Here is a 16,899-nt window from a genome sequence, read left to right as displayed (position 1 = left end):
GCCCCCAGCCCAGGCCACAAGGCCGCCCTGCCCTCTGCCACACGGCAGCCTACATGGGAAACCCTTCCCGGCCCTTCCCTGCCTGTCCTCCCCCACCTCCTCCTCCTCCTCTCCCGGAACACACAGGCACTAGTTATTAGGGATTAGGTGGAACAGATGCATGTAAGATGCTTACTGCCTTTTCCAGACACAAGGCCACTTTCCAATCAGCTCAGAGGAAACAGGGTAATTAGATGGAGTCGCGGTCAGGGAGTGGGGGGGGGAATTAGCCTCTTATTCAACCAGAGCCTGCAAGGCCGCCTCTTCCCCCCCACACTCCCTCCTTTCCCCTCCTCCCCATTCCTCTGCCCACTCTGTCGTTTCAAAGCTTTTTATTTTTTCTTTCCCTTTTCCAGGAGGCAGCTGATGCCGGCCGGCTGGCTGCCAAGCAGGTCAGGCCTCTGCAGCTGAAACTGCCCGAGATTCCTGAGCGGGATGATGAATCAGCTGCGTCCTTTAGGGCACATCCTCTCTTGGACGTGCTGCTGGGATGTCGTGTCTCTCCGCCGCTTCCCCGTGGTGAGAGTGTGCTCAGAGCTGCTGGCTGATGACACTGGGTGGGTTGATGAGTTTGCTTTAACTCTTCCTCCTCCCCCTCATAAACCAGCTTCGCCTCCTGGTGAAGTTACTGCCCCCTAAGCTGACGATAGCAGCTCTAGATGTCTCAGCGGAGGAGAAGTGCCGGGCTTTGAAGGAAATGATGCCTTGTTTGCATTTGCCTTCTTTTAAAAGCACATTAAGACAGCTTTGGCTTGAGTGCCCTGCAGGCAGGAGTTCTGAGTAAGGACAGGCTGGTTTTCACTGTGTCCACCCCTGCTCCCAAAAAAAACCTTGACTGTTGGGGTTGCTGAGTGCGACTGCTGCAGACTGGAGGCTGCTGAGCCCAGGCTGCCTCATGCCTGATGACTCTCACAGCATAAGAGATTTTCCTTTTCCAACCTTAAAAAGTTCTTGGGTGTGTTTACACTTCAGTGCTTGTTCATCCCTGAGGAGATTTTGCTGGGTAAAGTCCTCCAAATGTGGAGGGCCGTCCTGTCACTGTTATGCACAGGGCAGCTGAAACAAGGTAATGGTTATCAGGCACTGGGGATGGTGATTAAGAAGCTGACTATCGTATTTATTACCATCTCCTCCCACAAGCTCCTGCCTTGCTTGTTTGCCTTCTGAGGACTGACTGTACTGCTGTTTGTTGGGAGAGCACTGCTCTTTTCCAAGATGTTTGGTTTTAAAACCATCAGGATGTCCCCAGGGTGTTTGGAAGGGGATGTGCTGTGTCACGAAAGAGTGTTCCCCATGGAAGGATTTTTTCCAAGTGACAGGTCAGTTGGGCAGTAAACATGCAAAGGAGGATCACCATTACAAATGTAAAAGAGCAGAGAAGAGCTGACCCCAACTCTGAGGCAAAGAAATGAGAGACTTCTGGACTTCCCCAAATGCAGGTGCTGCTCCTCACTGTTGGTACCCTTTTGAACATCATGTAGATAATTTTCTGAGATTGATATTAACCTCTTTTCATAAGCATGCACAAGCACCAAATGTTGAAACACACTTCAGGGCTGGATGGAAAATTTCTGACCATGGTTTGCTGTCAGGAAGTGCTGGTTCAGCAAGAGGAAAAAGATGTCAACTTCAACAGTAAAAAAAATATCAGAAAGAAACAAAAATATGATACCAATGAAGAAACTCTCCTGGGGGCTTTTTGAAGCAGTGAGGTTTATTTTTCAGTGCCCTGTTTTTATTGTTCATTGACATGTGGGATAAACACAGCCAGAGCAGAGGCTGCACCATCTTTTTCACTGTGGTTTTGCTCAGTGTATTGTAGGTAATAGCTTCTGCATGCCAAACACATCCTTCCCAGTGCCTACCTGCAATAACACAGGTACAAACAGTACAAGTACAGCAGGAGGAACTTTTCCTGATGTACCATCTTTCTTAAGGGAGAGCAAAGTACCTCTGTGAAGCACAAAACTCCCATGGAGGCATGCTGGGATCTGTCTTGGAGGTGGATTATCTCCTTCACACCTGCACTCCTGGCCATGTGGGTTAACTGGTGACCTAGTAAAACAATTGGCCCTCCTCAGATCTTGACATACTCCTTATTTATGTAGCTGCAGCTACTTAGGTCTGGTAATTCTAAAAATGGCATTCTTCCTGAACACCCAAGTCCTCACAGGAGTACAAAAATTAAATATGCAGGGCAGAAACAAGACATGGAAGAATAACCCTGTGTTGCATGGGAAGTGTGTGTAATTTTGGTTACTGCTCTGCATTTTTTTATGCCTGCCAAATACATGAGATTGACAAGTAAATAGACAAAAATATATATGCTGAAGCAAAAAAAGCTAAGAAAAGCAGCATTCTAGTGAAGTTCTGAAAACAGCTAACCAAATAAATCTCCCCAAATACACAGCTTTGCTACCCAGGGTGGCTGTTTGGTTCAGGACCTTCCCAATTAGCATTATAAACATACCAAAGTGCTATGCATGTTTTAGAGTAAATCACCTAAATAGATTATTATTGTTGGATAGCAATTAAAATGATTGAGTAGTCTAATCTATGTCCTGGTGTAGTGCCAAGTATCAGAGCTCTGATTTATGCATTTCCCCTTCCTCCCCATGCTACTTCTGAAATGGGACAGCGTGGGAAGCCTGGCAGCATGTGGGACAGAACTCCTCTCAGCGCTATCAGGCCACTTGTTCCTTGAATTCCCCTCCAGGAAGTGGGATGGTGAGAGGAGAAGAGACTTAGCACTTCCCATCCCTGCTGATGAATGGAGCCAGGCTTTCTTTGGGCTCCAAGTGAATTCACCGGGCCAGATTCTCAGGCCAAGCTCCAGGGTTGCTTGTTCCTGGGAAGGAAAGGTAGAAGATTCCTGAGGTAGTCTTTTTTTTTGTTTCTGTATTTTGTGTTATGGTGAAGTTCGGGTCTCAAAAATGATGAGTCTCCTCTTTCAGTGCTGCCCCCTAAGGCAGAAGATACAAGAAGGGAGTGTAATTTTTATGACAACAAGGATGCATCCTTTGCAATTGTGACTCCCTTTGTCTGGAATGTGGGATGCTGTGGCTGTCCTGCTGTGTTTTCTGTCTTTCTCTGGGACAGCTGAAGTGAGTACCACAGTAACAGACAGGTTTGTGATGGATGGGCTGGCAGAACCAACATATTTTACAGAGGTTAATAAGAGTTTTGTAGCTGTTATTTATTACCAGGACAGGGAACGCCTACATGTGCCCCTATCTCTTATTGCAGCAGTAACGCTTGTCTTGAAAACCAGCTCATCAGCTTTCCCCCAGGCACTTGTCTGCTTTTCCCCTCCTTACAGTTTCTCCAGGCCATGCTGCCCATTTAGCATTTCCCTGAACTACAAGGGACAGACTGAGTGTCTGGGAATGTACACACAAATCATATGACCCAAAACAGCCTGCATTTTTTTCCCCCTTGTTACTGGATCACTCAGGTGTTCTTGCTTTGAATCTCCCTTTTTGTTACCTACCAGGCCATTCGTGGCTGGGAGTTTGTTGGGACAGGGGCAGTTTGACACTGCATGCACAGCACAGAGGAGCAGTCTGACCTGCTCACAGCTCCACGCGCTGCTGCTCTAGTGACAGCGGTGATTTGTCATGCCTGCTGTTGGAAGAAGAAAGTAACTGCTTGCAGTAAGCCACATACTAATCAGGAGCTTTTGGGGACCTTTTCCTGTTTGTTTTCCTCTCCGAGTGACTTGCCTCTGAGCGGGACACTTTGCAGCCCCGAGCCTATGTCAGCCCTGCCGGGGTCTGGCATTTGTCAGTCACTCCAAAGATGGGAGCTCAACGGAGAGGTTTTCCCAGCTGCCAAACATTGTTCCTACTATGGGAGGCTTTTGGTCCCAACCTTATAGAAGCTGTCAGTGCTCTGGCTGCTGGGCAATGCTTCTGCCAGCCCGGGGGTGAAAAAGGAAAGGCAGGGCTGTCGAAGTCTCTGGCCAGATAGCGCCCGGATTTCACCGCCACGTGATGCAGCTGTTTAGCAGCTTGTGCATGCAGACGCTGTTGAAAACCAAAGGGGCATGGGAGAACAGGAAGAAATGTTTTGTTTCTCCTCTCCCCTCCTCTGCCTGTTTTTGTCATGCTGCTGTTCTCCTGCCCTGCTCCTCAGCTATTTGGCAGAATCGCTGCCATTGCAAATGTACGTGACTAATCTGTTACTTGAGGAAACGATTCACAGGCATGAATGACCTAGGCAGTCAAGGAGCTGATGGGATCCTGTGCTGGGAGGAGTGTTTTGGGGATTTTGGGGGTTTGGTGTGCTTTTTTTTCTCTTTCCCCTAGAGGGTTGCTCCCTCTGTTAACTGATGGGAGAGATACCCATCGGAGTAGCTGCAGCTAGATGCATGGATAGGGTCTCTGTTAAAGAGGTGGCCACCCTCTTCCCAGCCCCAGGGGCAGATGTGCTGCACCAGGACTGCACGTCCCCCTTCCTCCCCAGCCACGTGGATGCCGTTCCCTTGCGGTGGCACGGTGCCATCAGCCACAGCGTGCTCGCCGGAGCGCAGAGGCTCTGGAAGGTCTGGGTGTGAGATTAGGGCAGATCTTTACTCGTTCATCTCCCAACCAGCTCCGGCAGACACCCGAGGCCGTGGGACCGGAATGCTCTGACCTGAATGCAGCCAGGCACTGTCCCTCCAAGGCTGGTCCTCGCCTCCCTCTGCCACTTTGCTTTGCTCCATTTCAGCTGTGCATCCTTAAGTGATTCAGGGGCTCCGGGCCAAAGGGCTCTTTGCCCCGCTGGGCTGATCCTGAAGAGAAACGGTGATGTGCCAAGAGGTCTGGGAGGCGAATGTCATTTCATCACTGTTCTCCCGGGAGAGGTAGAGGGATCCAGCATGGGAACAACGGGGGTGGGGGGGCAGGGGTTAATGAGGAGAAATGGGATAAATTAAAGAAGGGAAAATGTAGGCCAAGTATTTGGAGAAAACATATGTTTAAATGCTGTCAAGCCAAGAATTATTTTCTCAAAAAAATAAGTTAATTCCAGAGAATGACTAAATTATTGGACACAGCTCCTAACTAGGTACCTTGAAAATGTGTTGAATCAGGCTGTTGGTGTGAATTACTAGCCCAGCTCTGGAAAATATACCCTAGGGAGCACCAGCTTTCCTGGTTTTCCACTGATCTTAATGCCACAGTGAAATCTCCTGAGGCAAAGGGACATTAACTAACTTACAGTGCCATCTAGCCCCATCTAAGACATAAGACGTGTATGAGCGGTTGCTAATTTTGTTCCTGTAACCAGGAGGCTGAGTCACTTCAGCTCTAACCCACCTCCTAGGTCATGTGCTTGTGGATATAAGTGTATCTTGGAGTACATCTGTGCATGCACTGGGATGTATTTTTAAAAACCTGTCCATGAGCCATAAACGTAAATGCCTGACCGGGAGCCATCCCAGCTGGACAAATCCTATGTGTTTTCATGGCCACTCGAGGTGGGGAGGGCAGCTCAGTGTTGCTTAGGCCTGGCTGGCACTTCCCATTGATAAGACCTTACTTTGGATGGCTCAGGGTTTTGCCAGCCTGCAGGTGCTTGAGCTGGGAGTGTTGGGTGCTTGCTGCAGGCTATTTGTAGGGACTTCTCCCCAGAGCAGTGTTTGTAACAGCTCCCAGTGCTCAGAGCAGGGGTTTCCACTCTCTGAGAGAAAAAAAAGGCAAATATGAAAGCAACAGTGCTGCTGCTGCTGCTCATCTTGTGAAACATGCTGGGGGCAGAGGGTGGTGGCTCCAGCTCCTGCTGCCCACACTGTGCTGTGACTGCACCCTTGCACCTCCCACTGCACCCACCACAGACACATCATCCCCTGAGAGATGGGACATGGGGTGAACTTTGGTGGGAGTGAACCTATCAAAGGCCACAGAGTGGAAAAAGATGCCTTGAGCTCCCTGGTACAAGGGTTCAAGGCTCTCTGAAGTCTGTGAGAGTCCTAAAATTGCTGTTTTAGCTCTTTGGGCCTTTGCTTTTTACGCTTGTGGGCTCCAGAGGGATTCAGGGGTTGTTGCTGGGGCTCATGGGTTTGGTGCAGTATTTTTGAGTCTGCAAAGCTGGTGCCAGCCTTTCTCTTGTGCCTTACAAGGTACTAATGCAGGGAAGCTGGTCAGACTGCCAAAGGTAGCAAAGTAACCTTTTTCTATGGAGGAAAACACCCATTATCCTAACTGGGCTTGGATTACCAGTAGTTTTTTGCACTTTCTGCTTTATGTTTCTTTTTTTTTTTTTCTTTCCTTGTGTGCTTGCAGTAATGTCCATAGCCAGACATATGCTCATGGCCTGGAATAAAGTCGACTGCAATTACATCCTGAGGGAGTCACTCAACGGGGGTTTTGTGGAGGCAGGACGCAGGCTCTGGTGGAGCTGCACATGTGCTGTTAGACCTCCAACTGCACTCGCTCTGCCTTCAGCTTTGTGTGAGCGAGGAGCAGCAGGCTCAGAAATACAGCCAGTCTGGTGCACATCTGGAGGCAGTAATTGGAGGTAAAGTGTGCACCTTCTGTTCTCGATTCAATGAGGTGTTTTCTTGCATTACTGATTTCAGCGCATCAGCACCAAAATTCATCCTTTTAAACACACTTGCTCCCCATCTCCCATGCTCTGTGCTGGTCTGAACCTTCTTCAAGCATAAAGGTGTTGGGAGCTGGGTTGCAGGGTCAGGCCTCTCTCCTGTAAGGCTCCTTGTGCTTTACTTCCTTTATCTCCAAGAGCAGCCAGAAGCACATGCTGTGGCAACATAATCATTTAATCCAGGCTGGTGAAACCTGTTCTCCAGATGAACAACTGACAGATCGTTTGCTCTGTAGCTCTGCATATGAATGCAATGTTTGTTGGGGTGGATGGATGCCGGTGCCAGTTTTCCACTCCAGTTTCCAACAAAACCAAGCAGCAGCCTGACCGTGAATCTGCTTCCAGCTCCTTCCTCTGCTCCCTGCAACATCCTTGCTACAGCCACATTAGTGCTGGGGCTCTCCCTCCCTGGCTGCTGGCTGCTGATGTGGATGCAGTAGGTCCACAGATTCCTGGCAGGCGGACGCAGCCCTCAGAGGAGTGCAGCAGGCCTGTGGCGCCCGGGATAGGAACGTGTTTGCCTGGGGAGGCAGGTGATACCTGAAAGGGTGCAGCCAAAACTAACAAAGGTGTGTTCAGAGATAGATACATTTTGATCTTTAGCCCCTGATACAAACCTTGCCTTGGCTGGGGAAGCTGCTCTGCCAAGCCCTTTTGTAAGGGTGTAACAGCCTGGCGGATTGCTGGTGATTCCAGCAGTGGGTTGGAGTGAGGACATGTGCTGCTGCCTGCCTTGTAACTGCTGTGAGTTAGCAGGGGCAAGGGAGAGGTGCACCCCCTGTTTTAGGCCTCTGAAGTCCTCAGGTCTGAATGTCAGATGTGAGGAGATGGTGCTCTTATAGTCTCATGTGCAGTAATGGAGTTACAGAGTGCCTTGGGTTGGAAGGGACCTTAAAGTTCATCGAGGTCCAGGCCCGCCTGCCATGGGCAGGGACACCTTCCACTAGACCAGGTTACTCAAAGGCCTGTCCAACCTGGCCTTGGACGCTTCCAGGAGTCGAGCATCTGCAGCTTGTCTGAACAACCTGTTCCAGTGTCTCACCACACTCACAGCAAAGAATTTCTTCCTAGTATCTAATCTAAATCTAGTTTCAATTTAAAGTCATTACCTCTTGTCCCATCACGACATGCCCTTTTCAAAAGAGCAGAGCCAGTCGTTCATTGCACATTGTGCAAATGCATGTGCTTATGTAGGTTTTCTGAGTGCCCAGAAAATCTGTCATCTCCTAAGTGCTGGAGGTACTTCTGGTGAGCAGCCTGTCCTGCTCTGCTGCGGTTCTTGTTTGCTGCTTCTCTGGTTTCAGGGTCCATCCTTTCCAGATTTTGTAATGCAAGCAGCAGCTGACACTCTCACGGCCCAGCTGATGGCTCGGTGGTGGCACAAAACCAGAGAGGGCTGTGGTGTGCACTGGTGGCAGCCACTGCTCTGACAAACAGCATTAGAAACTTACCAGGGGAATATGCATTGGTTTTGCCGATGTATTCTTTATTTTTGGCTTAAGGAGCAAGCTGAGTGCTGAGACTTCACCAGGACCAGTTTAAGCCTCTTGAATTGCCTGATCTGCTTGCACTGCCTCTGAGGATGGAGAGCTGAAAGAAGCTGCTTGCACTCAGATTGCCATCCAGACGACTTTTTTGAGAAGAGCACGCGTTAAATGTTTTTGGGGCCAGCACTGTGAGGTTGGCCCAACCTCCAGAAACACTTTCCAAAGCTTGTTGTTCAGAATAGTGTGCTCTAAATATGCATTGCTTCCCCCTGCACTAGCTGGTCTGACCTACTGTGACCATACAACAGGGTTTTTCTTTCAGCTCAGAAGAGATTAATATTAAGATCAGTACTACTTGCACAGTGAAACAGCTTCTTTTTCTTCCTTGTTCCCTGTTACACACCTCCAGTGCTGTCTCTGTGCTAGATGAGCGCCTGTGGGGAGTTCAGGGAGTGCAGGTCTGGGCCGTGTATCACCCTGTCACCAGGACCAAGCTGGGAGAGGTCAGTACATGTGCACAGCTCGGAGCAATGTGTGCTGTGCTCGGGGAAGGGGGTGGGGGATGGGAGGTTTGAAACCCTCACTGGTATTTTATCTTCAGTTTAGCATGGCTCAGGTTTGTCAGCAAAACACCATGGTCCTGAAATGTCAAGCCTGAGGCAGAACTGGGAAAAGAACAACCTAGAGCTCCTGGGTTTCTGTCTAGGGCTTTGGACACAGCTTCAGCCAAAGATTCCCCCTTCCTGAAAGGAGAGAGATGTCAAAGTGTAATGTTTCCATCAGTTATGTGAAGTCCACTCAGACCTATTCAACCCCCTGCCTCTGCATAAGTTTTTTTGGCAAGTATTAACTAATAAGGAAGGGAGTAAATCTTGCTTGAAGTTATTTTAATTCCTGCTCTTGTGTCCCACCCCCAGGCACCCCATGGCAGGTGCTACAGAGGCAAAAACCAGCGCTCCTGCAGAGACAGATTAGCAGCACACAAAATGATCTCTCTCGTCCTTGTGCACCCCAGAGCCTGGATACTCCCCCATCTCTCCAGCCTTGCAGCCCAGCTGTCCCAAACCCCAGACAGCAGGGATGGATAACAGCAGGCTGCTCTCTGTGCTGCAGCCCAGGCAATGGAGGAGATAATGGGAATCATTTTTTGGTACAAGTACAAGCATGAATCCTCTGAAGAAATACTAAATCTAGTTGTGGTGGGAAAAAAGAGAAAAATAAAGAAAATGCACACACTTGCACACACAAAACCTCGACCTCATGTAACGTTGAAGGGTTTGGTTCTGACTTTTTTTCTCAGCTGCTGGTCCTTGAACTCCTCCCAGTGTAGCTCCACCACTGGAACAACAGCTGGCGTGCTGAGGTGCAGTGCAGGGCTGCCAGCTCTCCTCACTGCAGATCAAGCCTTGCACTCTGTTACTGGGGGATTTCCTTGAAGCCCGCATGCCTCTTTGCCAGAGTGCTGAGATTGTGTGAGAATTGTGCCGTTTGATGGAAGAAAAATGGGTGGGGGGGGGTGGGGGGAAGCTAATTAAGAAAAGGTTTTTAGCACTACACTCAGGATTGTGTAGGAAAATTAACAAATAGGAAATGAATATGACCTACAGTGAGTAAAATAATAATATTTTTGCCCTGAGCAGGGCTGTATGAGCTGTTTGGATGACACGTGGTGCAGCAGAGGTGTGGAAGAAAATGGAGCCCTGCTCAGTGCTGCAGGCCTTTTGCCACTGCAACTGAAAGAGTAAAAACTTATTTTGCCACTCTGGATGCTAACTCATGGTAGGCAATTGCTTTAGCTATGGCAAATGATGCCCAAGGAAGGGTTCATCACAGATTAACTCCTAAGAATTAGGGTGTTTTGCTAAGTGAGGTGCCAGACCTGTTTGTGGAAATCTTGTTCTTGAATTGTTATTCCTTTTAAATCTTAGACTGTGCCTGCAAAGATGAAGTGTTTCCTAGCCTCACTTTTCAGTATTGCTATTCTTTCCATCCTCTATTGCTTCCACAGTGGATACAGAGACATGAGCTTTCAATACCTGCAAATTTCCATCTGGTTTGTTAGCAGCACTCCTCATTAAAGGGATTATGAAAAGTTGGAGATGCTACAGGTAAGCACCCAAACAGTAATCCTGGCTTCCACAATGAGGCAGTGTGTGTTGTGTGGTTAGAGCAGCAGGAACAGGACTCATGAGTGACAGAGCAAAAAATCAGTGATTGCTGTTTGGCAGGAGATACTTAAACTTTGTCAAGTTAGGCAAGTATCTCCATTGTGGTCTCTGACTCACAATTCAAGTATGCTGGGAACATTTGAGGGGGCTGGGTCAGTTCTTTAAGCAGTGGGAAAACAAGGCTTTAATGCATCACGGCATAACTTTGGGTCTGTGCTCTACTGTTCTGCCTTTCTTTGGGGAAACTGGTGTGGCTGGTGGTGGGGAGAGGGAGGTGTTGTGAAACCACACATCCACACACACTCACATGTGATTTTAATCCCTCCTAACAGTGTTTCAGACTCATTTGACTGTGGTGGCTGAGCTGAGCCACTTCTCACTTGCCCTCCTGAAGGTGACCAGAGGACAAGGCTGTGTGATGGGGCTGGTGACAACTCGGTTTCATCCTCTGCTGCAGCAGCCTGGCTGAGGTATGCAATGCAGAGGAGCTTGTGGAGGGGCTCCCCAGCCCCTTCCAGCTATTCACTACCACTCTGTGGGCACAAGAGTGTCACAAACTGGCCAGTGAAACCAGGCTGCAGCTCTGGTGTGTGGTCATTGCGGTGGCAAAAAGCAGCCGGGCTGTTCTGGTGAATCAGGCTGTGAGGGTAGGAAGGCTTGCCAGCAGCTGGGCTCTCCTGCTTCCTTCCACTGCTGCAGATAACGCCGTGCAGCCTCCCGGGGAGGGAGGTGCATTTGTGCCCTTACCAGAGGTGTTTTCTGTTGATACGGTGTGTTCCTGCACATGGAGGGGAAGGCAGATATAGCCAGACATCCTCTCCCAGATCCTGTTGCGTGGGTGAGAGTGGCTGCTGGCAGTGGGGTTGCTCCTTTGTGCTCCTCCGGCTGGAGGCGAGCACCCATTTGGGGATGCTTCCTGGAAAATACAATTGTACAGTGAGCAATTGCTTTCTGTCCGTGGCTTTGCACCTCCTGCTCCTGGGAGGGGCTGGAAGGAGAAGCAGGAAATGGTGCTGGAAAAGTATGGCCAAGAATGGTCAAGACCAGGTAAGGAGCAACCATATGGCAGATGAGCTGCTGGCTCCGTAACTAAGCCAAGTGCTCGGGATGCAAGAGGCTTCGCTGTGCTCAGTTGAGAGCCTGGCTTCCTGTGTGTTCCTCCCTGCTATGATTCTGACCAGAAATTCCATTTTTGACCTGAAAAACCTTCCAGATGAAAATTTAATTATGAAAGTGATGTATTCCCACAAGAAACTTCAGTGTCAGCAAATAAGCATTTTTTTCTGAAAAACTGTTTTATTCACACACACAAAAACCTGGCTTCCACTGATTCCATGCTAGAGCATTACCCTGGTAAAAACTCTCTTGATTTTTTTAATAAAAATGACTAGGCTTTGCAATTAGCATCCATTAGGCATACAAGTTGCAAAGAATTGACACTGGTCCTGAAGTCCTCTTGCACAGGATAAATTTTCTTGGCAAGTAATTAAATCATGACCTATGCTATATCTGTGATTTATAAAAGGTTTCTGGCAGTGGAGAAGTGGGATGAATCAATCATGGGAGTGTTAACCCAGATAACAAGATTTTCTTTCCTTTGGTGCAACAAAATCCTTGCCTTCTGCAGAGCAAAGGTGCAAGAGTTTTCCTCAAGACGATATGACTTGTAACAGGGACTTTGTAAATATTTTCCTTAGGTAAAGGTCTTTGCTCGTGGTTGTTATTGGTTCCATATTTGCTTGGGATCTTTGCATGCAGAGGATGGCTTTTGGCTTGCGAAGAGGAACTTCTCGGAGGCTGGACCGTTTCCCCTCACGCTCCTGAGTCTCTCCAAGATTGCATGTACTGCTCAGAAAGGCTGCTAAGGGCAAGGTGCTTTTCTGCATTTAACAGAACATTCTGAAAGCTCATTAATAAAGGCCAGATAAAATAAAGCTTGGAAAGTCAACATGTTCAAGAAGATATGCCGTTCTGGGAAACAAGTGGAGAGGAGGTGTGTATTTATGTGGACAAAAGAAGCCCAAACTGTAAACCATAATATATCTGTTAGCTCATTAATGTGTCTGACTAATTCCAGGGGTGTTCCTGCTGCCCAGCAGCAAAAGTGCAAATAAGTGGACAGCTGTGATTTAGTGCCAAATATTTGAACACATCGTGACAATTCAGGCCACCCACTCTTTTAAGTGAATACAACTTCTGGGGAATCATTTCAAACTGGGCTGAAGTGCAGAGCAGCCACTTTCATGTGCATCTCAGCCAAATGGCCCTTAAGTATTTGGGACCAAACTTTGCCTTCTGTTACACCCCGGGGGTGCTCATTCACTCCAGGGTTTGCACTACGTAGCTGAGGGGCAGAGCTGACTCTTGATGCTAATCTGACTTTTTCTAGCTCAGTAAGTACAATTTCACATGTAAATGTAAATGTGGAACAGATCTGGACTCGATTAGCTCCTGAATCCTTGACAAAAAGCCATAATTGTTTATCCAGATGATGTTTCTTTCTCTCTCTTTTATTTTCTCTACACTTTAAACCCAAGGTTTTAATGGGCTTGTGAAATAAATACATGAGTGTAGACTACAGTGGTATCAAAGGTGTGAGGGAAGCCCTTCCCTTCTCCTCAGCAGGGCTAAATGATCACTTGGTGCACACTTCAGTTGTGCTCTCCAGAGCCTTGGGCAGGGGTGGCTGCGGATCTGGCTGACGATGGGAGGGAGGGTATTTCCAAGAGAACACTTAGCCCGGGGCGCTCATTACAGATGTGAAGGACCTGTGATATATATCTTTTTTTTTTTTTTTTCCCCTGGTAGGCAGTGAAATCTGTGCTAGTGGCTATATCTGGGGCACATGGTTGTTGGGGGAGGAGAAAAGCAAGGGAATATGGAAAAAAATTGTATTTATCAGGGTAATCTAGTTTAGGAGCACAAGTACTAAAACATTTTAATCACAGTCATACGGCTGTGTGTCACTTCAGGGCAGAATTAAGGCTATTTGTATTCCTTGGTAGCACACTGCCACACTTCAACAAGTTTGAATTTATTTTAAGCATAACTTTAACTCTGAATTCCCTGGGTTTGTAATGTCTGGTCTGGAAATAAATGCAACCTCTTTATATTATACTTTACTCTTAAAATAGGCTTTCCACTTTAGCTTCATTTCTGTTGGCTCGGCAAGAGCATGGGCTGTCATTTCCTGCCCTGCTGGGCTTGCTGTTTAAATGGAGAGGGCGGTGTATCCGAATAAAGGAACACAGCAGTAAAAGCTGGGATGGGAGAAGGATGGCACTCCCAGAGCAGCTGTGCCACAGCTCAGTTATTGCTTTAACTGCCCATGCCTGACTATCTCCTGCATGAATGTGTGGCTACCTTTGGCACAGACATGCTTTCCTTGGGGGTAGAAGGAGCTCATAAGGGGTCAAAGTTTCAAATTAGGTTTCATGCTGAGGAAGTGACTTGATGATCTCAGCTCCTAGTAAGGCCACTGGAACTGTGGGATGATATTCAGCTCACACGAGGTTGCTTGTGAGCTTGGCTGACACTTCTAGAGCTGTGTGCTGTAGGTCTTCATGTGCCACAATGGAGAGGCTGCTCCCTGCCAGGCTGGGCACAGCTGGCCCAGCGGCGTACCCAGGGATGTGGCACAGGGATAGCTCCCTGCAGGAGAGCTGTTTACCTCTGTTTGCGTCCTCACAGGGGAAATCACCTCCTCTTCCTCCTGTGACAGGGAAGGTGGGTGGCTCAGGGAACTCTGGGGACAGAGTCCATGCCCTGACTGCTTTTAATACAGATTTCTTTGGACAAGGCTTCTTCTTGATAGGAGAGAAACAGCATCATTCCTGAAGTTTCTCTGCCTTGGCTTCTGCCTGCAGCCATTACCTTCTTCCCCCACTCCCAAGCCATCCTGCTGGGCTTCTTGCCTTGCTACACATCCAGAGACACAGTGAATACATATGTCCCCCTCTCTCCCTCACTCTCCTGTGCAAGTTCCCTCACTCTCTCCCTCATTTCCCTCCCAATACACCCATGCCCTACCCCCTGACTAAAGCAAAATTTCCCTCTTTTTTTGGCAGCTGGCCTTCCCAGGGGCCCAGACTAACAGAAGCCTGAGCCCTGACTGACTGTGCCTTGGCCAGAGCAGAGTAGCTCTTTGCTGAGAGATAATGTTGCCTTAAAGGAGAAGGGATTTTTAAAATTTCCCTATCTGTTTCACTATCTTGCTTACCCCTTTGTTTCTAGGCTCCCATGAGGAGAATGATGCTTGTGCCTGGGACCTGCTGCCTCCCAGTCACCTACTGGGAGTTCCCCTCTTCCTGGACAATCTTCCTGCCTGCAGAGTTCACCTCTGAGCCAGGCCTCCCGTAGTTAAAGCAAACCTTGCTTTTGACTTTCTGCAAGCTCTGGATTTCTGCAAGGCCTTTCCAGGACTTGCAGCTTTCCTCCAGCTCAGCCCTTGCAAGCCAAATGATGAAGCTTCCAGGGCTTCTCCCGCGGGATGGCTCCAGTGCATGCATCTCACTGTCAGGAAGCTTTTCCTGACACTCAGCCTAAATTTTCCCCTTTTCATATGTCATCCTGGCACTCCTACTTAGCATGCACTTTCTGTGTGTCTCACTCCCTCTGAGCAGGCTGTGCTTTTCCCTCTCCACTGCCTGGGCTCTTTCTGGTGCTTGCTGGCTGTCACCCACTTTTCTCGCACCCGCCTCAGCTTGGCCAGTCCAAGCACATTATCTTACAGCTCATTTCCCTTTATAAATCAAACCTCCCAGGCATTTTCCTCTCTTTTTTTTTCTAGTTCTTTCTTATTTTTAAATTTATTCTTTTTTATATCTCTCCTTTTCCCTTCTCCCCACCACACAGGAGGGATTTTTGGGTGTCTGCCCCATGGTTCAGAACATTTTTCTCTCTACTTTTACTGGCAAGGGTTTTAGTATAAAGTGCTGACATTTTTTTGTTGCTGTGGGCAGCTCCCTCTCAGAGTAATGAATGGCTGGAAATGGGTAAATGCACAACCAGAGGTCCTGGGAGCAGCCCAGGCAGGTGTCCCTCAACCTGTGCCTTGCTCATGCAAACTCTCCAGTACAGACTGAGCTCCCACTGTTGCCTTCCTCTGTATGGAGTCATGATCACTCTCCCCTTTTTGGACTCTTCCTGTGAATTTTGTGGATCTGAGGGTATTAAACCTCTGCTGAGTTAGGTCTGTGTGGGCAGTGACCTTGAGTTCAGGGAGGATTGGAAATTAAGAGGGACAGGCTGTGCCTCATGGTGTGCACACATGAAATGGCTCCATGTGCCTCAATTCTTTACCAAGCCAGCCTGAATGTGCTGCCTGATGAGGAACAGAGCACCACCAGAATGGAAAAGAGTAAGAGACAGGTTGCTTTTCCTGCTGTGTGCAACTTCTTTGCTACCACATGACATGGGTTTTGTTCAGGATCAGGACTTGGGCTGAAGGGCTGAGCTGCTCTCCCAATTTGCAATGCCACTGGCATTGAGTTCTTGCTTTGCTGTAGCCAGAAAATGAAGGTTTCTCCACACAAAGCAACAAGCACGACCATGGAGGTTGCCATGACAGCTCTGAGGAGAAACTGGGTCAGCCCTGCAGCCCATGGAGGGGACCAGTCATGGCTGCCTGGGGTCACCTGCAAGCCCACAAGGGCAGATGTGTTCCAGCACTCATTATTGGGCTGACTGCACTGGTTCTGTGTTTTCTGGGAGGAAACCAAAGAGTTTCAAACTTGGTTACCATTTTAAAGTTAGTGTGGCTAAAATGGTTGGTTGGAACCCACACCATTGCCATGGCAACAGACACATACACATTTTTTTCGGAACATGAAATGAGAGCAACTTTTCTGGTGCATAAGTAACTCTTCAGAGGAGGAGATGCTGAGGAACTAGAATTAGGAATAACCTACGGAGGGGACTGGAGATATCAAGCCAGTAGAACTGAATACAGGATCATTTTCAAAATTAAAAAGGAAGTCAAGGCTGAATAATGAGGCTGAAAAAGTGCTTTGGCCATAAAATTCCTTAAATAATAGCGTCCTCCATGGACTTAAGACTAGTTATGAAACACATCATTGGTTTCACGTCAAAATAGTTTTTCCAACAGATAGAGTGCATGTTCATTGATTATTGATCCCTTTGGAGAATGTGGTCACAAGTGTTTCAGGGGAGCATTGCTGAGAATTGTGGAAAATTTGTCCTTTTTTCCAGCCATTTACCCTCATCACCTTCTATATATCCCGCTCGAGGGTATTATATTGATTTGTTAATTCTCTTTTTCTCTTCCTACTTGCCACTTTTGAGACAGAAGACACCAGGGATCTGGGTACCCTTCTTTAAGAATAGAAGGGACAGGTAAAGCACATCAAACAGTCCCTGCAGTGGAAGCCAAATTCACCATTGTTCCTTTCCTTTATCATCACCATAATGCTGTGTAGAAGAACAGACAGTGATGGCCCACCTCCCACGGGTCGTGTATTATCAGCAGTTTCATAACAGAGTAGTTTTAGGCTTAACTCCAGCTCTTTTCCTGAACTAGTCAGGGGTCCCTCCCATGAAAGACAGTCCTCCATGAATTTCTGTAAGGTGAGTCCTTCCCATGGGCTGCAGTTCCTTAT

At 48.1% G+C, this 16,899-nt stretch overlaps 1 protein-coding gene across 5 annotated transcripts; it reads left to right on the top strand.

Moving 5' to 3' along the window:
- Positions 1 to 4,571: 4,571 nt before the first annotated feature.
- Positions 4,572 to 12,292, top strand: LOC121357833. Of its 5 annotated transcripts, XR_005955783.1 has the most exons (6): positions 4,572 to 4,885; positions 6,306 to 6,540; positions 8,524 to 8,617; positions 10,123 to 10,222; positions 10,615 to 10,752; positions 11,980 to 12,292. XR_005955783.1 is itself a non-coding variant. In XM_041475489.1 (5 exons), exons 1-5 carry the CDS (start codon positions 4,679 to 4,681, stop codon positions 9,200 to 9,202), a joined length of 786 nt encoding a protein of 261 aa, XP_041331423.1. In that variant the 5' UTR covers positions 4,572 to 4,678; the 3' UTR covers positions 9,203 to 9,364. The 5 variants fall into 5 exon arrangements, 3 of the variants coding, with proteins under 3 accessions (XP_041331423.1, XP_041331424.1, XP_041331425.1); XM_041475489.1 differs by lacking the exons at positions 10,123 to 10,222; positions 10,615 to 10,752; positions 11,980 to 12,292 and adding exons at positions 8,821 to 8,957; positions 9,046 to 9,364 and having other exon boundaries at positions 4,572 to 4,841; XM_041475490.1 differs by lacking the exons at positions 10,123 to 10,222; positions 10,615 to 10,752; positions 11,980 to 12,292 and adding exons at positions 8,821 to 8,957; positions 9,046 to 9,364.
- The last annotated feature ends 4,607 nt before the right edge of the window (positions 12,293 to 16,899 follow it).

The sequence above is a fragment of the Pyrgilauda ruficollis genome, unplaced genomic scaffold (assembly GCF_017590135.1).
Source record: "Pyrgilauda ruficollis isolate IOZ18807 unplaced genomic scaffold, ASM1759013v1 scaffold35, whole genome shotgun sequence".
Classification (NCBI taxonomy): Eukaryota; Metazoa; Chordata; class Aves; order Passeriformes; family Passeridae; genus Pyrgilauda; species Pyrgilauda ruficollis.
Note: the sequence above shows the minus strand (reverse complement) of the source record. Positions and strands in the feature narration are given on the sequence as shown.

Bases quoted from the DNA above. Each gene is read 5' to 3' on its own strand.
- LOC121357833 (XM_041475489.1), top strand. From the start codon at position 4,679: ATGCAGCCAGGCACTGTCCCTCCAAGGCTGGTCCTCGCCTCCCTCTGC. The intron at 4,842-6,305 runs GTCTGGGAGGCG...GTGTGCTTGCAG, and splicing joins AAACGGTGATGTGCCAAGAG to TAATGTCCATAGCCAGACAT. The intron at 8,618-8,820 runs GTCAGTACATGT...GTTTCTGTCTAG, and splicing joins CCAGGACCAAGCTGGGAGAG to GGCTTTGGACACAGCTTCAG.